Source organism: Eulemur rufifrons, chromosome 6 (genome assembly GCF_041146395.1).
Source record: "Eulemur rufifrons isolate Redbay chromosome 6, OSU_ERuf_1, whole genome shotgun sequence".
NCBI classification, from domain to species: Eukaryota; Metazoa; Chordata; class Mammalia; order Primates; family Lemuridae; genus Eulemur; species Eulemur rufifrons.
The window spans coordinates 49,366,323-49,390,999 of record NC_090988.1 but is presented as its reverse complement, the minus strand read 5'-3'; the positions used below and the strand labels follow the sequence as shown (position 1 = coordinate 49,390,999).

Below are 24,677 nucleotides of genomic sequence, written 5' to 3'. Positions count from 1 at the left end.
TAAATATGAAAGCCCATCTCCTCCTAAAAGGAGGTGCCAAGATTTAAATCCTTATGCCTCTACAGGAAGCCAGGAGGAAATTAACACAATGAATCTTAGAAGTATAGAAGTGTGTGAGGTGGGAATAAGGAGGAGTACTGTTTTCAAAGGACAGAGGGTTGACATGGGCAGAAGACAGGTCTTAGTAGTTGAACTTTTAAAAGTAACAAAGACAGCAGGTCATATATAGCACAAAAGTCAGATAGCACAGATCAGCTGAAACCTGATCTCAATCTTAACTGTAGGAGCCTAGGATCAATGAACTCAAAAGTACCTCTTTATAGTACTTACTCTACATAGGCAAGTCTAATTGCGCCATATAAAATTCCTCTCCTAGGCTCTGAAATAACATAGTATGAACATAGAACATTTCTCATTTGTTTAGCTTCAGAAATATATTTTTTCCTCTTCTTATTTATTCAGGCTTATCTGGTAACTTACCTTCGGTTGTTTAGAGGCCAAAACATGCACATTGTAATCACTCATAGCCCCTTGTGGGATTGCCCTGGTAGCAATCCAGTTATTTCCAAATTTATCATTATTTAAGTTTGTTACAGTTTTTTACTTGTTTAATTTGGGTCTCTTTAATACTTGCTATTTTATTTGTAAAACTTCCTTTAACTTACACCTTTCCTTCCCAGCCATTTATTTTTTAATATTCAGTGGTTTAGATTAAGAGGTTATGAAATGTATTTACAGTGGGTAATTCTTCACTTCAACATTCAGAAGAATATTAAGGTACAAAGAGAAAATAAACACCTAAAAGAGAAGATTTTTTAGAATTTACGTATTTTTATTTTGTCATTTGCAGCCTTCTTTGAACTCATATAAACAGATGATAACACTCCCACTATAAACGTTCAACAAGGCATTTTTATTCTGCTTTTTACAGAAGGCTAATCATCACCAAGATTTCTAAAAGTCATGTATGAAGAAAGATAGCGTCTGATTATTATTCTGAATAATGACTTGAATTTATCAGGACAACTTCTTCCAGTGAATACTGTCTTTGCTCAATAATATCAAGAGGAGCCATCACTGTCAAGAGTCAGAAAGTACTGAACCAGAGAAAGCAGTTATATACAGGTCATGTCATTGGATGGCCTCAACCAAATGTATAAACAAGAGTCTTGACTTCTTAGGGATAAAGAAACCAGTAAACAAATAAAAGAAACATAAAAGCACCACCATTAATCAACATACTGCTCTCTCTGTACATTATTACACAAATGACCAATGATTTTAAATAGCTATCAAACTGGTAAATGAAAGGCTTGAACTGCCTATAAGTAAAAAAAATCCGGTAACTCCTTTTTTTTAAATTATCTGCAATAGCGGCAGGCTAACAATGCCTGGCACATACTAGGAACTCAAAATATGATTTATAGACAAAGAAACTAAAGAGCCTTAATGGTGTGTACAGAACATAAATCATTTCTTATGAAAAGATATACTTTTAAAAAAGAAAATGATATTCATGTGTATACTTTTCTATTTCTATTTATCTTTTAAAATATGACTTGCATTTAAAAATATTAACTGGGGGTTGAATTCTCACAAAAAATAACTTTAAATCCTTATTAATTTCTTCAGAATTCTCTAGTTCAACAGTCCCCAACCTTTATGGCACCAGAGACAGGTTTCATGGAAGACAATTTTTTTCACAGACTGGGTGTGGGAGTAGGAGGTGGGTGGTATGTGAGTGGAGGGTGGGGGGGTGGTTTCAGGATTATTCAAGCACAATGCATTTATTGTGCAGTTAAACCTCTCTGCTAATCATAATCTGTATTTGCAGCCGTTCCCCAGCACTAGCATCACCGCCTCAGCTCCACAGCAGATCATCAGGAATTAGATTCTCATAAGAGCGTGCAACTTAGATCCCTCGCATGCACAGTTTACAGTAGGGTTCACACTCCTACGAGAATCTAATGCTGCCACTGATCTGACAGTAGGCAGAGCTTATGCGGTGGTGTGAGCAATGGGGAGTGGCTGTAAATACAGTCGATGCTTCACTCGCTCACCTCCTGCTGTGCGGTCCAGGTCCTAATGGGCCATGGACTGGTACTGGTCCTCGGCCTGTGGGTTGGGGACTGCAGCTCTAGTTCACCAACTCACAGTGACTTAAAAAAAGCACATGCCAGGTGAGGTGGCTCACACCTATAATCCTAGCACTCTGGGAGGCTGAGGTCAGAGGACTGCTTGAGCTCAGGAGTTTGAGGTTACAGTGAGTTATTATCACACACTCTAGCTGGGGCCACAGAACGAGCCTGTCTCAAAAAAAAAAACAAAAAAAAAAAAAAAAAGAAAAAAGAAAAAGAAAAGCAAATGGAATACTAATTAAAAATTCACTCCTTTCTGTCATAGTATAAGTAATACGGCTGATAGGACAGGAAATCAGAGCAATTGGAATTTTCTATATATGTTTTTCAAGATTATTATTGACAATTTCAGGTGCTACTCATGGTCTTCTGTCCACACTACTCTTAATAAATTTAAAGCAAACCCTCAGATGAAAAATATGAAATAGCAATATATCTTTCAAGATAGGAAGCACAACTTACTTCAACTTGAAAAAGTTCTCCAGCCCCCTCACAGTCATTGGATGTGATTATTGGGGTATGAATATGCACAAAGCCACTGTCCTGAAAGAAAAAGAGAAGCCGCTCTCCTTAGTATATTTGCGTATGAAACAATTCCAAGAACACACACATTTTATATTATGAAAATGGCATAATAAGAGAATGCCATATCAAAACCATTTCCTAATCCCCCAAATATAAAACTATTGAAAGATCAGTTGAGTGTTTTACTATGTATAAAGAATTTTAAATCAGGAAAAGACTCGGACATTAACTAGTCCAACCTCTTCAATTCAAAAATAAGGAAATTGAGGCCCAGAGAGATTCAGTGACTTTCCAAAAGTCACACAACTCACTAGTCAGTGGCTGAGCCAGCACTGGAACCTAGGTCTTCATGTTCTTTAGTGCTATTTCCTCTTCCAATTTTTCTAACATACAGGTGGTGATTTAACAAATATACACACAGCAACGCACTGTCTCTTACTCAAGGCTAACGTATAATGATGTTGCCCACATTGCTAGGGAAATATAAAGTGATCAGTATAAACTTATCTTGAAATGAGACCTCAATTGTAATGAGCCACAAAAAGGAGAAAAATTAAGAGTTGACAAACGGACTGAATAAACAGCAAAAAAAGGCATAAATGATTTTTAGGAAGTCTCTCTCACTAAATTGATGGCACAATGCACTCCATATGGCATAGGTAGTATACTTCCTTTGCCTGAAGTAAATTCTGAGCAGCACAAACCCGTCCATTACTGAGGTGCCCAATTCTGATTAGAACTCTGAGACTACTTCCATTAGTGAACCACAAAAGCTGTTGTTAGTACGATTGAAATGATTCAGCAACTTCAAGGTTATGTTTCTTTCATTTTGACTATGGATGTAAGCAAAAGGTTAAATGAAGTGTAGATGCTGCAGGGTGGGAGTACAGGTAGCTAAAAGTGAATTTATAACAGAAAAACAGAATAATATATATTTAATGCAGAATTTTGGCCTTGATATCAATACAATAAATTTATATGTACACATCTCTGCCAAGTTTGGTGGAATGTAAAATGTCTCCGCGCATTACCAGAGGTCTCCCAAATATGACCCTTCCTGAATTTGAGTATTCTGGCCACAATACAAAGTACTCAGTCAACAGCTTGCCGCATTGATTAAATATTCAATCTATAATTTAAGAGTCTCGGAAAGTATTCAGATATATACTAAATCTGAGAGCAATGTGCCTAAAGGTGCTGCACAGAGCACACTATAGAGAACCAATGAAATGTAATCAATAACATTAGTACATAAAATTTTTATCTCTTAGGAGCCAAGAATTATGGACATGAATCATTTATTCCACATGAATGCAGGCAACTACGAGCATGAGTGCAGTAAACAAAGAAAGGAAGTGAAAAATCCAAAGGAAATGAGGGTGGGGAAGGGGAGGTGGAGAGGGAGGAGAAAATGTAATGGCTAAACATAATTCCCAAAGTTAGAACTGGTTGAATGCCACAAGAAACAGCACTGTAAATCTTATGAAAATAACTGTATGAGATTTTTTTAAAAAAGAAAATATACAAGCAGTGGGAATTATTTTTAACTAATGCTAAAACTTTCAAAAAGGGTCAGCAGCTTTTTAAGCTTTAATGCTGCTAGCAAGGCTTATCAAAGTCCATATCATCACCAAAAGCTATAAAGGAGAGAGTACAAGGAAAATAAATCAGTGCAAAGTCCAAAAAAGTGAAAGTGGGGAAGGAAAAGGATTAAAAGGAAAGTAAACAGTAAGGAGTGGTGGAGTACTGTCAGCACCTGCCTCAAATGGGTTTCCAGTGTCACATACTTATACCATCCCCCAGCAAACGGTTTCTGATTAGAGAGATGAAGGCCAGAGAAGAGGCCAAAAATAAAAGTAAACACTTCCACCCAATTTTTCAGATACTACCCACCACCTCCAAATATCTAAATATTTTGATACACATTCTAGAACTAAATATTTTACAAGGCTCTAAAGTATCCTAAAATTATAAAATTCACATACTAAGGCCCATATGTAATATATCACTCAGAGAAGACTAATGGACTATATTTTTCTTTCCCATACAACTGAAATAACTACCATTATTTAATCAGAATCAACAAAAAAAGGAGCTTGAGCAGAATTGCTAGCATCAGGCACAATGTTGGCAACACACATGACAACAAGAGATTTAAAAAATCCATAAAAACCCGGCATAGGAACTCAAAGGCACAGCAGTCTGTGGCCCTTCAACACAAGGTAATGACTGCTCCACATAGTGGCAGGCTTTGAAAACACTGCCATATAGAGAACAATCCCTGATAACTCTCAGGAAGAACCTCCACTCATTAAGAAAGGGCAAAATGTTTCCTATTGGCTCAAACAAGGAAGACATGGAAGTATGTAATCCATTTGAGGAACACTTGCACTAGAATTTAGAAAAAAATTGGAGCCTAAAGAGAAAATTCCTCAGTTATTTAAGAAACTTGACTTTTCTAAATGACTCATTCATTCCTTGAGAAGTCCTGATGGCCAAGTTTTAGTATGTAGCAAGTGTGCCAACTTTATGAGCAAACCAAGTTATACACAAAACATTTTTGATACGCAAACCAAGAAATAACTCTAGATCCTTAAAGTATCCTAACTTAAAGTACTGTTCGAGTTTCTATTTCCCCCCCATATTTCTATATTTTTAATGATGGATTTGAAATTTATGAAAATTTAGTATTTTAAGTCTTAACACCTTTTAGGGAACCTGAAGTAACAAATCAAAGAAACAGTACTAAATACTAGATAACATATAACTATTATTTAACATGTCCTATAGTATTTCAGTGACTTCTTTAAACAATTCAATCCTAAATATCACACATAAAGGTAAATAACCTAGAATGAGGTATCAGCATTATATTTTCCAGGGTTTTACAATTATTTATTTATTTATTTTAAAAAGAGACGGAATCTTGCACTGTCCACCAGGCTGGAGTGCAGTGGCCCAATCATAGCTCACTGCAGCCTTGAACTCCTGGGCTCAAGGATGGTCCCACCTCAGCCTCTTGAACAGCTGGGATTACAACCACTGAGCCCAGCTCCAGGGCTTTACAATTAAAAAGTGAATTTATAGCACTCAAAAGGTGTCTACCTTTCTAACTATCACCAATAGCACTAAAATTCAAGTTATTTCCAACCACTTAAATATTTTGGTTTTTGTTTTTTTTTTGAGACAGAGTCTTGCTCTGTCACCCCAGGTAGAGTGCAGTGGTGTCATCTTAGCTCACTGGAACCTCCAACTCCTGAGCTCAAGAAATCCTCCCATCTCAGCCTCCCGGCGTTAGGACTACAGGCATGAGCCACGGTACCAGGCCCATTTCCAACCACTGAAATGTTTTTTTAAATTATACTTTATTTTGCTTATTTTTCCTACTTTACATTTTTCTATTTTGTTCTCTTATTTTTAATTGTTTACATACCTGTAAAACCTTCAAGTAATAAAGAAATGTATAAAGTAGGTAAAGTTCACTTGTCAATGGATTGCCAATACTACCACCTAGTGGTCAAAAATCTATAAAACTATTTCAGAATTAAACTAGGTCCACTTTATCAGCTGTTGAAAGCCATATGGCAAAATACATGTACATTATTTTTAGATTTGAACTAATTTTATGTTTGTGTGGTTCAAGCACTACTGAAAAGCCATATGGAAGTTGCATGAGAAAGTTTTTGAGAGCATATATAAAAGGACCCTTTCAAACTATAATGGAATGACATTGTATAATGTGATTTATTTTCCTTTGTTTAATTAAAAGTACATGCCTTAAAGCCATGATATTCTTTGGCTATTTCGCCAGAAATTAACTCTGAAAGAGCTCTTCAAAGAGAATTTGTATGAATCTGGATATAGCCCAAGGGAAGGCTATGCACAGCTTCTGCAAATTAGCTGGATCTGGAGAAGTAGCACAAGAAAAGCTCCAAAATCACATGGAATAACACTGAAATTTATCTGCTTGCCTTTAACTTTAACTCCTTGCCTTTGGGGCCCTCCCATCGACATGGGGGACGGTCCCTTCACCTTGGCCACTTCTCAACCATATTAAACTGTGGCCTTCCCAGGTAAATGGTTGAAAACAAAGCTAAATGAGACAAAATGCCTTTTTGTCATTAGATCAACCTACTTGATCAACAGCAACTCCTCCTCAAAATTAGTGCTTACTTTATACAAAATATATATTTATGACCAAGATGGAGAAACAGAGACCAGTTTTACCCTCCCACCTAAAACAACCAAAAAAGCAAAAATAACAATAAAAAGCAAACCATGTGAACAATAGTTTTCAAGACACTGGATATCAGACAACAACAGCTGCCTCTCACTGGGAGATGGCAAACAAACATGTTAAGCCCTACCAGGAGCCCAGCTTACTACCTTGAGATCTTCCAGGCCACAGCACAGGGAAGGGGAAGTGAGGCAGAACCTCGCTGACTCCCTGAGGTGAGAAGATGCAGCTAAGAGTCTGAGGAGACCGAAATGGCTAAAATTCACTGGACAGAAAATATCAGGTAGGAGAGAGCTGCACAGACAGAGAGCTGTAGAGGGACACCTTGGAGTATGAGGTAGATAGATCAGTGCATGCGTGTGAGAAAACTAATGCTAGGGAAAGAATCATCTAGAAAGATTAAACAGTGCCCAGTACCCAAATGCTCACTGGAAACAGGACCTGTTCCCACAAATCAAACTGGAAAAACTCATAATTCACAAGGCACTCGGTTGGATACTAAGGAAGGCTTTGCCTCAGTAGTGGGGAATAATTAATACTAGACTGAGCACTGCTCCACATCCGTTTAACAAAATCATAGAAGTAACACCCCAAAGGATCAGTTTTCGAGTAATATAACTGCATACCAGAACAAAGCTCAAGAAGCTTTATAAACATACAGCACTCAGCAAGATAAAATTCACAGTGTCTGGCACCCAAAGATTAGCAGGCATGCAAAGAGACAGGAAACCATAACTTACAATGAAGAGACTAATGAATCAATCAAAATTGATCCATAAATGATAGACATGTTAGAATTAGAAGAAAAAGACATAAAAACAGTTTTTAAGCACTTATTAACAATGCATTCCACGTTCAAAATGAAGACATAAAAGGTATTTAAAAAACAGCCCAAATTGAACATCAAGATATGAAATGCATAATGTGTGAGACAGAAAATACACTGAATGGGATTAACCGCAAATTAGGCACTGCAGAAGAAAAGATCAGTAAACTTCAAGACACAGCAATAAAAACTATCCAAAAGAAACCCACACAGAAAAACAATTTTAAAAAAAAGAAAAGAACATCATTAAGCTACACGGTATCATCAAGTGGCCTAATATACGGATAATTTGGGTTCCCAGGAGGGAGGTGACAGAAAAAAATTTTGAAGAAATAATGGCTAAAAATACTAGATGAAAATTATAAACCCACAGATCTGAGAAATTCAACAAACCTCAAACACAAGAATCATAAAGAAAACTATATCAAGGCACATTATAATTAAATTGCTAAAAAACAGTGATAAAGAGAAAATCTGGAAATCAGTCAAAGAAAAATGATATGTACAGAAGAACAAAGATAAGGATGACATAAGATTTCTCACTGGAAGCATTGCAAATGGGAAGATAACAGAGTGGCAATTTTAAAGTACTTTAAACTACATAGGTAAATATATAAGATTATTTTCTTATTTAAATCTCCTTAAAAAATTGCTTGAACAAAAATAATAACAATGAATTATCGGATTTATAACATGTAAAAGTAAAATGTACAGCAACAATAGCATAAAGGATGAGAGGAAAGAAAGATGACATTACAAGAAAAAGGTGAATTGCTTGATATGTACCATAGATATTTCAAGACAAATGAATTCAGTGTAAGGACCACCTATAAAAAAAGACAAGGAAATTGGTGAGAAAACTTACACTTTTTGAGAAAATACAAAATGAGTGGTGAGGCGGGAGGATCACTTAAGGCCAGGAGTTGGGAGATCAGCCTGGGCAACAAAGCAAGACCCTGTCTATAAACAAATGTTTTAAAATTAGCTGGATATGGTGGTGTGAGACTAAAGTCTCAGCTACTCAAGAGACTGAGGCAGGAGGACTGCTTGTACCCAGGAGTTCGACACCGCAGCAACCTATGATTGAGCCACTGCACTTCAGCCTAGCCAACAGGGTGAGACCCAGTCTCTAAAAGAAAAAACCAAAAAAAAAAAAAAAACAAAAACCCCAAAATATGTGTTAATCAACTATTTATGTTATCGGTAAGGCTTCCGGTCAACCGTAGGCTATTAGCTAAGTTCTGAGGGAATGAGATGATATCACCACAGATTCTACAGATATTAAAATGATAATAAGCGGATATTACGAAAAACTTTATGGCAATAAATTTAACAACTTAAACAAACAAAATGGATCAATTCTTTGAAAGACAGACTACCAAAGTTCACTCAAGAAGAAACAGATAACCTACATAATCGTATATTTATTGAAAAAATTAAAATTGTAGTTAAACCCCCCCTTACAAAATTTTTAAGTGCACACATAGATGGATTCACTAGTGAATTCCACCTCACATTTAAGAAAGAAAAGTTTTTCATCTCAGAAGACACAGGAAAAATATTTTACAGAACCCAATACCCACTTCTGATAAAACTCTTAGCAAACAAAGAATAGGAGGGATTTTCCCTCAATCAGCTAAAGGGCATCTATGAAAATCTATAGCTAACATCAAACTTTCTGGCAAAAAAAGAGCAAGCCACTGGTAAGTGTGGATGAATTGCAAAATAATCATGCCAAGTGAAAGAAGCCAGACAAAAGAGTACATATTGAATGATTTCATTTATATAAAACTCTAGAAAATGCAAGCTATTAAGCAGATCATGGTTGCGAAGGGACACAAGGAGGGAGAGGAGGGATAACCAAGGGTCAAGGGGGAACTTTTGGGATCTTACCTTAAAGAAAGAATGAATAGCAGCTGTAGCTTCACTGCGAACTCTCAGTATAGAACTCAGGACATTAGTCCTACACCTAAGGTGAGGATACTGTCTCATGTACTCCAGAGGATGCCTCTCTTTATATTTGATAGGGAAAGCCTGCCAATAAATGGAAAAAACATTAGAAACTAAAACAGATATAGTTTAACAAAATCAGTTTCTAAGGCATTTCTTAAACAGTGCTTTAGAACAAAACTAAGATACTTTCCTTCTTTGCTTCTTAATTGGTGACAGTCCACATTATTTCCACCAGGTAAGTGGAATGGTGGGGTGGAATCAGAGATGTACGCTTGAATGCAGCTCTACTACTTATTAGCCAAGGACTTGGACTTGGCTTTTGAATGACTTATAGCTTATAAAATATGACAAATAATTCTTAGCTTTGGAGGTTAAATTCAGATTATCAAAACTAGATTCAGTATAACTGCATTAGGATTTGAATTCTTCATTACTTTTTTCCCCTGCATGGAAATAACTGAGTGTTAAAGTTATAATAGAGAAGCTTTATTAAAATAAGTAATGTTAAAATGGATATATTTAAAAACTAGAGATAACTGAAACATTAGAATGGCATATGTTTTCATCATTTAGTGTTTTTTTTTTTTTTTTTTTTTTTTTTTGAGACAGAGTCTCACTCTGTTGCCCAGGCTAGAGTGGTGTTTAAGATGTTTTTTAAGTAGGTTTTTTTTGTAAGTCTCAGGCGGAGTCTCAGGGTTCTTAGCCCTTGTTTTTAATTTGGGGTTGGAGGGAGCAAGGGAGAAAACTGATTTGGGAAATTATGTGAAATAAGACTTTCAAAAAAGTTCGGAAAGGAGGGCCTAGTGACATGAAAGTTAAATGGGTAAGGAGGGTGTGCACAGAACCCTAGAAGAAAACTAAGAGTCAGTGACTGGCCTCAGCACAATACAGGTAGCCAAAACAGCAGATAGAAATCAAAAACAGCAGTGTCTTGTGGGTGAACAGGATTTCAGAACCTTAAAACTGAAGATGGAGGCCGGTGTGGAGGCTCACGCCTGTAATCCTAGCTCTCTGGGAGGCCAAGGCGGGAGGATCCCTTGAGCTCAGGAGTTCAAGACCAGCCTGAGCAAGAGCGAGACCCTGTCTCTACCGAAAATAGAAAAATAAGCTGGGCATGGTGGCAAGCACCTGTAGTTCCAGCTACTCAGGTGGCTGAGGCAGGAGGATTGCTTGAGCCCAGGAGTTTGAGGTTGCTGTGAGGTGGGCTGACACCATGGAACTCTACTCAGGGCAACAGAGTGAGACTTTGTCTTGAAAAAAACAAACAAACAAAGAAAACCACAAAAACTGATGATGGAGTGTATTTGATATTTATGGTTAAAGATCTAGTGAAATTATTTGAGAAAGGAGATTATTATAATCCGAACACCACTATTTAATACAGGATATTGTGAGGAAAAGGGAGTTGAACAGAACTAAAGTCAAGAAAACTGATAGGAAGAAAAGAGCTTTGTATATGAAGGAAGGAAGGATATATAGGAATAAGGATTTGGCCATATTGAAAAGGAATCTTTGGTTATTTGTTTGGTGAACAGGTTTATAGGAAAAGAATATCTTTAATTACAAATGATTTCTGGGTTAGTGTTGCATAATAGCCCTCCCCCCACCCCACCCTAGCTTCCTTTCATTAATCCTTGAACTTAGGTTCAATATATAATTTGAAAAGCTATTAATAATATATTCATAGTGCCTTCCAGATTGAATGTTTTTTTTTTTTTCAATTACTTCTGCCAAGGACTGGATTTGGATGAATGTTCTTGATATGTGTAATGAATTGAATTTGCTTCTAGTCCCCAAATCAGGTTTTTAACTAGTCTAAAATCTCAGTTTAGGTTACGTATATTGCCCTTGCCCCCGTCCCCCGAAAAAAGCTAATTTTTAAGTAAGGTAAGTGGATTTAAAGAAAAGCATTAAACTACAGTACAAGTAAAAATCATGGCTAAAGTTTGGGAAACACTAGGAAAATAGTTCCATAAGCAGCACTGTACTCAGCATAGTCCAAAACGGTCACTTTAAGATTTCTTTTCTGATTCATTTTAGAATGTTTTCATTATAATATATCTTTTTTTTTTTTTTTTTTTTTGAGACAGAGTCTCACTCTGTCACCTTGCCTAGAGTGTAGCGGTATCATCATATTAATATAACTGCAATTGCCTCTTATCCTCTCTGGAGCAATCTCAACTGGATCATTCCATTAATCTTGCAGTTAAATGACTCTGCACTTTAAAGACTTAAACTTTTTTCGTGTACTTTATAGCTGCAGTCCCCAACCCCCGGGTCCCCAACCCACCCCTCACCCCTACCACCATCCGCCCTGCACAGCAGCTCCCCTCCCCACCACTCACAGCATCACCGCCTGAGCTCTGCCTACTCCCCTGATCCCCAGTGGAAAACTGTCTTCCATGAAACCAGTCCCTGGCGCCAAAAAGGTTGGGGTTGCTGAGCTAAGTTTCTTTCACCGAGGCTCAAATGTTATTTATCAAGTTTGTATCCATTAGCTGTCAATCACTTCTTTCAAACAGAGAGGTTAGGGTTAATTATACAAAATACCCTGTCTGGCACACAGGAGTCCAGAATATAATAAATATTTAAAAATTGTGTTTTCTACCATTGAATACACACAGCTAGTGTTCAATTTTAAAATTACTTATATGTCTTGAAAGCCCACAATCATTCATAATCAATTGGTATAATTTATTACTGTTTATCAATGTCACTGGTGTCTAAGAACATAAAAGAGGGTCAACTAGCTTTCTTTGATCTAGCAGAGCAGCGAAGATTTACAAAAAGATTTTAAAGGGAATTATGGCCCCAGCTTGAAATACCCTGCTCATACTCATGTTACAAGATTAAGAAGACAGACACATGCTTTCATACAAAAACCAAGGTTTCAATAAAAAAGATAACAGAGAAGCTAAAAAAGAGCTACACTGGCAGCCTGCTTCTTTCAGTTTCATCTATTCTTTTTAGGCCTTATACACATGCTACTTTTTTTTTTTTTTTTTCAATAAAATTTCTTCTCTCTTTTTCTTTACTTTTTTTTTAAAAAAAAAATAAAATTTCTTCTCTCTTTTTCTTTACTTTTTTTTTTTAATTTCTTTTTTAGTTCTCCTGTAACACAAAGAACAACACATACTACTTTTTATGTTGTATAGAAACAAGCACCATACTTACTAAAGTGAAAATGTGATCACATCATAATAGAGATTTGGGGACTGTTAAGGGTTCAGAATTCCCTAATGTTGGACACTTTAAAATGACATTGAACTGAAGGGGAAGGGAAGGTGAAGGTATTGATGTCAACAGACACAAGGGAGAACAATTAAGAATACAGTTGTCATGCCTTACCTGCAGAGGATATGTTCCAAGACCCACGAGGGGATGCTTGAAACTATGTATAGTACTAAACCCTATATTCACTACGGTTTTTTCTTATACGGTAACAGGCAGGTAGTATATGCAGTATGCATAAGCTAGACAAAAGGATGATTCACTTGCTGGGAAGGATACAGTGGGACAACTCAAGATTTCATCATGCTACTCAGAACAGTGTGCAACTTAAAACTTATGAATTATTCCTGCTATTTTCCATTTAATATTTTCAGACCACAGTTTACCATGGGTAACTGAAACCATGGAAAACAAAACTGCAGATAAGAGGGGACTGCTGTAGTGAAAACATGGCAAATTTTTAATACTCATAGATCCCTCTAAAAGAGCAAAACCAAAAATAGTTACATTCTCCATTTCACTCTTGATTTCCAAATGATTCCATAGTCTATTCTTCGGAAATCTTAGAACTTGATCCCTGATTTTACATGTCAACTAGAATTTCTTGGAAAATTATTCAGAATGACATTTTTTAAGAAAAATTTCCCATTTTCTTCCTTTATTTTCTTACATTTAATTTCTCCCTATTATTCCAAAAGAACTAAAAATGAATTAAAATGATGTAATTTCCCTGTATTTCCTCAATTTTTGTTCATTAAATATTTGAAGACAATTATATCAAAGACACAAAGGAGTCAAATGGCTAGAATGTAAATTTCAGCTATGACATTAATCAGCTAACCTTTGGCAAGTCATTTTACCCAGTTGGGCCTCATTTTCTCCACCATTGTAAATTTATAGAACTAGATTGATAATCTTTGATTTTATTCCCCCTAATATCTTTATCAGCTTATAAAGTTACTAACAGAAAAGTCTTACAAAAACAGGCATTAACATGTCTTAATGAGGCCGGGCGCGGTGGCTCACGCCTGTAATCCTAGCACTCTGGGAGGCCGAGGTGGGCGGATTGTTTGAGCTCAGGAGTTCGAGACCAGCCTGAGCAAGAGCGAGACCCCATCTCTACTAAAAATAGAAAGAAATCATATGGACAGCTAAAAATATATATCGAAAAAATTAGCCGGGCATGGTGGTGCATGCCTGTAGTCCCAACTACTCGGGAGGCTGAGACAGGAGGATCCCTTGAGCTCAGGAGTTTGAGGTTGCTGTGAGCTAGGCTGACGCCACGGCACTCACTCTAGCCTGGGCAACAGAGTGAGACTCTGTCTCAAAAAAAAAAAAAAAAAAAACATGTCTTAATGCAGAATTTCTTGTCTCTGGTTAGCCTAAGCTGCAACACTATAAATCAGCACCATCCAAAAGAACTTTCTGTGATAAATGAAAATGTTCTGTAACTGTGATATCCAGTATAGTAATCAACAGCCGCATGCAACTTCTGAGCACTTGAAATGTGGCTAATGCCACCGGGGAACGGGATTTTATTTTTTTTTTAGAGACAGGGTCCTACTCTGTCACCCACGCTGGAGTGCAGTGCATGATCATACTCACTGCAGCCTCGAATTCCTGGGCTCAAGCTATCCATCTGCCTTGGCCTCACAAAGGGCTGGGATTATAGGGGTGAGCCACTGCACTTGCCCAGAATTGGATTTTTTATTTCATTTTAATTGCTTTAATATCAAACAGCCACAGGTGGCTACTGCCTACCATTATTAGATGATCTGTTCTAGATCATGCACAAGTCCTTTCTAGTTTTCTTAAGAATGGGAAACTGAAATGGCCTGCTTAGGTATGTCATTGTGGCTAACTGGGCATGCTTGTAAAAGCAGCGAGTTTCAACTGTGACAGGTACCAGAGATGTTCAGATTAACAGTTAGCTCTCACTTGTAAGACTACACTGTCTAGGTAAATAATTTTTGCTACTGTCTCTACAGGCTCTATGGCCTGTTTCAATTACCTGAGAAGTCATAATTGAAACACATTCTAAGTGTTGTCTTTACCATAATCACACTTAAAACAGATTGCTAATATTTTAAATTAAGCCAAAGTATTAGAAAGCATACCTTAGCATCACAATTTCCAATAACTTCAATTTTTTCTGCCTTCAGTTCCACATTTTGCCTTTTGGATGGACTTTTTATCAGCTGCCCTTGGACTTCCACAGAACTCCCAAAAGCTAATTCTCTATAGTAACAAAAAACCAACATAAACAAGATATCATTATATGTAACTTTCATTTTAATACAAATCTTGCTATCAGAACATTTATAATACTTAATGACAGAAGTTTTTACCCTTAATTGGGTTAAACAGTCTTCAGAATCTATACTGTATACCAAAATTATAAAAATGAATTCCATAAGCTTTAAAATGGGAACAAAGAAAGCTAAGGATTTGAATATAAGTATTTGGAATTAACAGGTTATATGATTTTCCTTATTAAAAAGTTGGCCAAAACCTTTTTAAAAGATTGCAGATCACTGTAAAAACTGGTGAAATCAGAATAAGCTCTGTAGTTTCATTAACAGTACTATACCAATGCCAATTCCCTGGCTTTGATAAAAACAATGGTTATGTAAGATGTTATTTGGAAAGCTGAGTGAAAAATACATGGGAATTCTCTGTACTATTTTTGTAATACATTGCTTTTTTTTTTTAAGTTAAAAAAAGTTGGCTCATGGTCTCAGAACACACAGAACTACTTTCTGGTTGACAAGTATAGGTTCTAGTTCAAGTTCATCCACAAATTAACTATATGACTACTATGGAAATTCATCTAAATTCATTTAAGAATCATCTATTAAGAAGCAGACTGGACTAAATGATGGTACATCTGTTCTAGTTCTAACATTTCATAACTACAGTAAGTATGGGTGCCTTCTTTAATAAATTGTATTGAAGAACAAAAGACATTCTATAACAAAGATATCTGCACCCAAATGTTTATAGCAGCACAATTCACAATTGCGAAGATGTGGAAACAACCCAAGTGCCCATCAATACATGAGTGGATTAATAAAATGTGGTATATGTATACCGTGGAGTTCTACTCAGCTATAAGAATCAATGTTGATATAGCACCTCTTGTATTTTCCTGGAAAGACTTGGAACCCATTCTACTGAGTGAAGTATCCCAAGAATGGAAAAATAAGCACCACATGTACTCACCATCAAATTGGTTTCACTGATCATCACCTAAGAGCACATTTAGGAATAACATTGATCGGGTGTCGGGCAGATGTGGGGAGGGGAGGGGAGGGTGTGTACATACATAATGAGTGCGATGCACACTGTCTAGGGGATGGACACGTTTGAAGCTCTGACTTGCGGTGGGGGGGGGGGCGCGGCAAAGGGCAATATATGTAACCTAAACTTTTGTATCCCCACAATATGCTTAAGTAAAAATAAAAATAAAATAAAATAAATAAATTGTATTGAAATATTATAATACAGTATAGTATACAAAAAACTATATTAAAGTAAATGTGTTAGGAGCTTCCTCACTCAGTTTTGTTTGCTTACTACATTTACTATATGCTATTTCCTTTTAAATTTATTGTTATGTAATTTATATAAATAAGATTGTGCACTATTGCATTATAGAGGGAAAACACCTGATACACTCTCTCCAAACCTGAAAGGGCGTTTTGAGATGCTGTGACTTAAATATGCACTACTATGAATTTTACCCTAAAGGCTGTTGGGAATATTTCAAAGACATAGGCAGTCATCCTCTAGAATCTCTAAAATTTAGGTATTAGACATACCTATGTGATTGTTATACTGATACACATAATCAGAAAAAGTAAAAACCTTTAAAAAGGTTACTATTACATCATAATAATTTTTTTAGTCTTTCCATTGACCAAATAGTCTGAGATCCATGAATCTATTCAATGTGTGAAGAGCATTAACCCTAACGATCCTTGAAATAGCAAAGCACTCTTATTCTAACAAATCAGAATAATGGTTCTCCTCCTCAGAGTTCATACCCTAGCATTAAAATGGTGTTAGTTTTAAAACCTGATGAATGAGATCATAAAATTTCTTCCATTTATTCAACAAGTAACAATTGGTCACTTTGTCAGCACTGTGCTAGCGGCCAAGAATACAAAAGTGAGTACATTACTAATTTCAAGGAACTAAGAGTCTAGCAGAAGTCAAATAAGAATACAATTGATTACTATCCAGTGTGATACATTCTAACACAGAGGTAGGCACAGGATGCCAAGGGAGCATAGAAAAGGGGTACCTGACACAGCCAAGGCATGAGAGCATCAGATGATGCCAAATTGGAACTATGAAAGACAAGTGAAGAAGAGGCTTTATCAGGCAGAGGTAGCAACATGTACAAATGCTAAAACACAAAAAGACCAGAACAGTTTAAGGGAGGTGCAAGTAAAGACCAAAGCAAAGCACAGGTGAGGGATATTGGGATGTGACGATGTCAAATAGAGGAGGAAAGGTCTGAGCTTGAAGGATTTTGATTCCAAATATTTGGACTTCATCCTCAAAGCTATGATAGCAGATTTGTTTAGGAAGATCACTCAGGGAGTAATGTAAACCCTGGATTAGGGAAGTGGGAGGCAGTGGAGATGAGAAAAAAAATCAAAGAATTCTGAAAAAACAAACAAAAAACCAAGGCCGGGCGCGGTGGCTCAGGCCTGTAATCCTAGCACTCTGGGAGGCCGAGGCGGGTGGATCGCTGGAGGTCAGGAGTTCGAGACCAGCCTGAGCAAGAGCGAGACCCCGTCTCTACTAAAAATAGAAAGAAATTATATGGACAACTAAAATATATATATACAAAAAATTAGCCGGGCATGGTGGCGCATGCCTGTAGTCCCAGCTACTCGGGAGGCTGAGGCAGTAGGATCACTTAAGCCCAGGAGTTTGAGGTTGCTGTGAGCTAGGCTGACGCCACGGCACTCACTCTAGCCCGGGCAACAGAGTGAGACTCTGTCTCAAAAAAAAAAAAAACCAAAATAAAACTCACCTACTATCAAAGCTTGACTCTGCAACAACCTGAAGGCTTTCCAAAGATGACCCATCATTTACATGCAGGAATAAGACCTCTTTCTGGGATCGGATGGAACGAATCCACCCCTAAGGAAGAGAAATATTTTTAAGGAGCTTAGAACACATAGCATATTATACTTTCATTACATATACACATAGAAGACTAAAGGAATGAAGAAAAAATGTACTCACAATCCTTCCTCAACAAATTAACTGCTTTTAGTTTACTCATATGCATAATAATTTGATTCTTATCACAGTGAGATACACACTTTGGTATTCCATCTTTTTTGTTTGTTTTCTCATTAAAGCTTATCATTTTGAATGGACGCCTAATATTCCATCAAGGTGATAAGCCTAACTCACACAACCAATCCCCCCAATATTGGATATTGCAGGTCTCTCCACCCTGACTCCCACCCCTGCCCCCAATTATAAATAACTGGGCATTATCTTGATGCCTTTCTCCTTTTTATATCAAATTCCCAGAAGGGAAATTATGTACTTAAAGAATGGAAATATCTTTATGGGATTTTTTCCTTTTACAAAGTAGCATACTAGAAAAGCTCTCAAAAAATTTCTCTTTATGAACCCATATTAAGTGACACATGAACTTTCAAAGACAGACTGAATTTAAAGGTTAGGTGCATGCAAGTACAATTGAGATGTTTTCAAGTAGACCAGTAACACTAAAAGCATCTCTCTCAGATACACCCAACTTAAATTTCACTAGCACATTAGTTAACAGAAAATAATGTTTTTCTAGCAGACACTGAATTACAGTGTCCCACAAGTACAAAGCAAATGAGCAGACAGGCATTCACCATTAAACATGCTGGGGGGGGGGAAAGCAAGTGATGATCCTACTTAGAAACACTGTAGGATGTTTTCCTTATTTTCCTTGTGTCCCCACCTATTATTAAAAGTCCTTCTATCACTTATTTGCAACCCATAATGCATTGAGTGAAAGAATCATGCTTTACTTGCTTTCAAATGTACTGCCAGGTACATAATAATCTTAAACAGTAATCTCAACATAGTAATCCATAAATGTTTTTCAGTGAAAGATTATTTACCATGTATTAAACATCTATGTAACAAATGTTTTACCACCTTCATAAACTGTTTCATCTCACAACAGCTCTATGGATTATCCCCATATAAAAAAGTGAGGAAACTGAGGCTCAGAAAAGTTACATAACTTCCTGAGGGTCACACTTGTGGTAAAGGGTGGAGTTTGAATTTCAACCCGAGTCTATTTGACTAAAAAGCCCTTGACCTTTCCCCTGGGCTACCTTGAATAAGGTGTAAATTGCCTCAGCCTCCTGTACAAGACCCTTCATAATGTGGAGCATGCTCATCTTTCTGGTTTCATCTTACCATGCTGCCTGGCAAGTATCTGCTGTTTGGTCATGCTCGATCAGCAGTGATTTCCAAAGCACCACTTTCTTACATTTACTTATTAGTAAAAGTTAACATTTCTTGAGCAGTTTTTAACTTGCTTTTAAGCTCTTTATAAATATTATGCTACTTAATAATCATAAGAACGTAGTGAAGAGGTTATTACATTTTAGAGATGAAGAAATATATTTAGAGACATTAGAATAACCTCTCTAAATAGTCCAGGTTCACAGTTACAGAGTAGTGGAGGTGGGATTCAAACGCAGTTCTTACTTCAAAGTTCTTGCTCTTAACAAGCTTTTCTGGGATGCTACTTCTACCCATCCCCGGTTCCTCTGTCTCTGAAGGGTAACACATCCTTCAGGACTCAGCTGAAATTTCATCTCATGCAAGAAATCTTCCTTGATCTCCTCACACAGTTAAGGAATTTCTGTTTTCTCAAAGCTCTTTACTTATACACACCACTACTAATTATCACACTGCTGTAACTATTTGTTTTAACCATTAGACCAGGGCTGGCCAACAGAAATACGTGAGCCACATATGTAATTTTAAATTTTTCTAGTAGCCACATTAAAAGTAAAAACAAGCAAGTGAAATTAATATTTAACCCATTATGCCCAAAATATTCTCAGCATATAATCAATATAAAAGTATATTAATGAGATTATTTTCCATTCTTTTTTGTTCTTCAAAATTGGTATGTATTTTATACTTACAACACATCTCAATTTGAACTAGTCAAATTTCAAGTGTTCAGAGTCACAACTAGCTGGTACCTACCATATTAGACTGCACAGGACTAAAGAAAAAGCCTCTAACCTGGGCAGCAGGTTCTGTTTTCATCTTCAAATTCTCTCTTAACTAGCACACAGAAGGTATTAATAAATGCATGCCCAATTAATAGGTCCATGCAACAAAAGGTTTTGATATGGATTATGGAAAGAATATGAAACCCTTGATGGGCCCAGCGGCTCACACCTGTAATCTCAGAACTTTGGGACGCCTAGGCAGGATTGCCTGAGACCAGGAGTTTAAGACCAGCCTGGGCAACACAGTGAGACCCTGTCTCTAAAAAAAAAAATAACAACAACAAAAACAAAGAGCTGGGCATGGCAGCACTAGTCTGTAGTTCTAGTTAATCAGGAGGCTGAGGCAGGAGGATCACTTGAGCCTAGGACTTCGGGACTGCAGTGAGCTATGATCGTACCACTGAACTCCAGTCTGGGCAAGAGAGGGAGACTCTGTATTTACAAAAAAATATGTACATATATATGTGTGTGTATGTGTGTGTGCACACGCAAACTCACACACACATATAGATATGGATAGATAGATATAGACATATATCACACACACACATATATATAAACCCAAAATGCAAAGAGGGGCACAATGGTCGTACTCCTAAAAAGCAACAATGTGTGAGGACAACAAAAATAACTGCATCCATGTGTTTCAGCAATCTAATGAGGAACAACCAAACCACCTTGCTTAACCTGCTCCTTGAAAGGGGAATCTTCTATATGGAGCTGCTACAAATACTACTAGCAGAGAAATACTAGCAGCTAACATTTATAGAATGTGGGCCACTATTCTAAATATCTCATGCTCATTATCTCATTTAATTTTCACAACTCCATGAAGTAGAAACTATTATCTCTATTTTCATAAGAGGAAACTGAGGCTTAGAACACACAAACAACATGTCCATAATTAACGAGCTACTAAGTGGTAGAGATTTAGACCTAGGCAGCTTGACTCCAGATCTCTTTCTCCTCATTCATTAAACATAAATTACACACAAAGCCCCATTTTAGGAATTGAGGCGCCTACAAGTGGAATAAAACGCACGGTTTAGTCGAACAAGTATTTACCTTCACCCATGCGTAAATACCAAGATAGGTAAGACATGCTTTCTCCTCTCAAGGAGCTAGCTCAAGACAAGCAGTTAATAACTGTGGATATGCTTTACAAAGGATAAAAGTAGAGAAAACGGGCTTGTTCGTTTACATTTTTTGTATGATGAACAAGTTTACAGGTAATGCCCTGGTATCATGAAAGCAAAGTTCCAGCACTTTATAATCATCGGAACAGTTTTGCGAAAAGTAATGCTACCCAAGGAAATGAGATAGTGCGGTGCAATGTCTACACTTTCTAACTTCTCCCTGCTGGTAGTTCTGTCTGACCAGAGGGTACAAAGTAAAGCTACATGTGGATGTGCTAAGTCCCTAAAAGAAAAAATCTACCCCCTTCCCATACACCAACCTGGACCTTAACGCGCTCCCCACTCGGGTTCTGGGCCCTGAGAGCGTCTCGCACGCTCAGTTTGGCTGAAGGTTTGTGCCTCGGGCAGGGAGCAGAGGAACAGAAGCGCAGGGCTCGGAGAAGGTACCGGGCCGTGAGCATCGCGCAGCTGCCCCAGGCCCTCCGCGGGACCAGCCCTGATGTCAGCGGCTCGGACCCTGCCTGCAGGGGCCCACCCTTCTCAGCAGCTCCCCTCTTCTCGGTCGCAGCCCTGCCTTCAGGCGCTACGGAGCCCCCCGGCTGCTCTTTCTCCTTCGGGGCTCCCAGCTGTCCCCACAGAACCTCTCTTCTTCCCAACAGAGCAGAATGGAGACAGAGAACTCGGCAAGAGCCACAGAAAACACGCTCCAAGGCAGCACAGACGCCTCACCGCCCCGCGATAATTCTAAACCTGCGATTCGACCCCGGGCCGCAACGCGCGCAGCCACCGCCCCTACGTCACCACGCCAACGCCGCTTATGTCATCACGCTACGGAGGTTAAGAGAGAGCATGCGTACTTTTCGCCCCGTCTAAGGAGGCGGGACCGGAGGGAGGGGCGAGGCCAGAGGGAGGGGCGGGGCTTATCGCTAAAGAAACCAGGAAGCGCAGGTGGGGTACGGGGGGTCTCAGGGTCCTCATTTCTAAATCTTTCAGGTGAGGCTAAGGAACCCTGAGAGGCAAGGAGTGACTGATGCAGAGGGAGAACATCCTGGAGACACTTAAATTGTTGACAAGATTAACCTGAGTATGGTATTAGTCGTTCCTGAGTTCTGAGCACAGAGAAAAACCAGGCATAGTCCCTGCTCAAGTCACAGTTGTGGCATCAGACATCTAAACAGACAATTGCCTTACAGAACGTGAATGTGGGATGCCAGAGGTGGCTTCCTGGAGCAGGTCTTCCTCTGACACGAGACCCTGAATACGAGAGTCACAGGAGGCATGATGGTGTGAAGATGCTGCAGAGAGACTTGGAGGAATGCCAAGAGTTACCTGTCAAAATCTTCAAGTCTCTCTCTCTTTTTCCCCCCAAAACAGTTATTTGTTTGACCTGGAAACAATGCCCCTTTTAGATATTAGGCTACCTTTTAAATTTATTTCAAAAAAAATTTTTTTTTCTTTTCTATAACTCAGTGACAGTCATGAAAAGGTTTCTATCTAAAAAATAAAAGATAGAAATGAGGGCTGGTTACTTAAAGTTGTCACTGTTATTATGCCTATTTTACAGATAAGAGAATTTAGGCACAGAATGGTTAAATGACCTATTTAAGGATACACATTCTATAAAAGAGTGAGATTTAAACCCAGAAGTGCTGGCTCTATGCACTAAACTATTATGCTAGATAGTGTCCCAAGGTAGAAAATGAAATCATGGTACCTTCCATCAAGGAGCTCATGCTCTAGAGATGGAGACTGGCAAAAAAAAAAAAAAAATAGAGAGATCATTGCAATATAAACCGGTAAGTACACATATAGATGTACAAGCCATGTGGAGTGGTAGTCTGCAGAAAAAGATAATTAAGCTGAGTTTTTGAGGAGGATCAGAATTTTGCCAGGTAGGGATGGAAGAAAATTTCCTGCCAGAAGGTGGGCAGGAAAGGTGGCCAGGAGGGCAAATGGCCTGGAAGAATTGTAAAACTGTTCTCAAGACAGACTAGAAAATATCTCCTATGAAAATACTTGGGCACTTCTTGAATCTTAAAAAAGGAAAAACAAAACTTGCCACCAAATGTCTTCAGAATTATGTAGTTTTAGACCTTTAAAAAAATAAGTATGCCTTCAATGAATTGATTTTAAAATCTGGGGAATAATATAGTCTGGGGTACACAGCAATGATGTTTATTCCAGTGCAAATCTCTTCTTTGTCTGTGCCTACCCTGCAAGATCCAAAGCGGTAACCAGTTGGCTCATTTCCTGCCCCGGGTATTTTTCTTGTCTTTTGCTATGGTTTCTTTGTCCCCACAAAAACTCATGTTGAAATTTGATCCCCAATGTGATGGTGTTAAGAGGTAGAGTCTCATGGCAGGTGTTTGTTATGGGGTCAGATCCCTCATGATTGGCTTAGTGCTATTCTCACAGTAGTGAGTGAGTTCTCACACCTGTGAGACTGGATTAGTTCTTTTGGGAATGGATTAGTTCCTGCCAGAATGGGTTGTTATACATCTAGGACACCCCTCAGGTTTTCCCCTCTTTTCACGTGTCCATCCTCTTTAACTTTGTCTGCCATGCTATCACTCAACACAAAAGCCCTGGGCAGAAGCCAAGGCCATGCCCTTGAACTTTTCAGCTTGCAGAACAGTAAGCTAAATAAACCTTTTTTCTTTATAAATTACCCAGTCTCAGGTATTTTTTAACAGCAACACAAAATGGACAAAGCTACCTTCTTACTCTCCCAAACCCTATACCCCATCTAACAATGTACATCTTAAAAACTGGAATCTGAGTCCTGGAGAGTAGGGATCCTGACTTTCCTTACCCTCTCCCTTACTACTTAATCCAAAGAGTTAATTATTTTCTAACCAAGGGACTACTGTCCAGTGGTATTGAAATTGAAATTGTGATTGAAACAGTGATTGAAATTGAAATTAGCAATGGTTAATTTAAAATGGATATAACTGAAAGTTGACTATAGCATTTATGCTTCTGGTGCTGATTCAAACTATCCTCTGTATCTTGTGCTATATCAAATCATATCATCTTGTTTATTTTTATTTTCAATGTTGCTCGACACCTCCCCTTTTAGCTTCATCACCTTCCAGATGGTAGCCAGAGTGATGTTTTAAACATGAGTATAGAGTTGGCCTTGAACAACACAGATGTGAACTGTACAGGTCCATTTACACAGGGATTTTTTTCAATAAATATATTGGAGAATTTTTTTTGAGATTTGCAACAATTTCAAAAAACTTACAAACTGTGTAGCATAAAAATATCAAAAAAATTAAGAAAAAGATATCATGAATACATAATATATATGTAGATACTAATCCATTTTATCATGTATTATCATAA

At 37.8% G+C, this 24,677-nt stretch overlaps 1 protein-coding gene across 13 annotated transcripts in view; it reads right to left on the bottom strand.

Moving 5' to 3' along the window:
* The window catches only part of NARS2 (asparaginyl-tRNA synthetase 2, mitochondrial), a 113,942-nt gene extending 91,781 nt beyond the window's left edge, over positions 1 to 22,161 (bottom strand). For 8 of the 13 annotated variants that reach the window (XM_069469156.1, XM_069469157.1, XM_069469162.1 and 5 more), the window contains exons 1-5: positions 21,650 to 22,161; positions 17,958 to 18,067; positions 15,028 to 15,148; positions 9,620 to 9,760; positions 2,601 to 2,681 (exon numbers count right to left, since the gene is read on the bottom strand). In XM_069469156.1, coding sequence (XP_069325257.1) covers positions 2,601 to 2,681; positions 9,620 to 9,760; positions 15,028 to 15,148; positions 17,958 to 18,067; positions 21,650 to 21,790 — 594 coding nt within the window. In that variant the 5' untranslated portion in view covers positions 21,791 to 22,161. The remainder of the gene's footprint in view (positions 1 to 2,600; positions 2,682 to 9,619; positions 9,761 to 15,027; positions 15,149 to 17,957; positions 18,068 to 21,649) is intronic. The other 5 variants (XM_069469167.1, XM_069469168.1, XM_069469160.1 and 2 more) reach the window with 3 other exon arrangements.
* Positions 22,162 to 24,677: the final 2,516 nt, after the last annotated feature.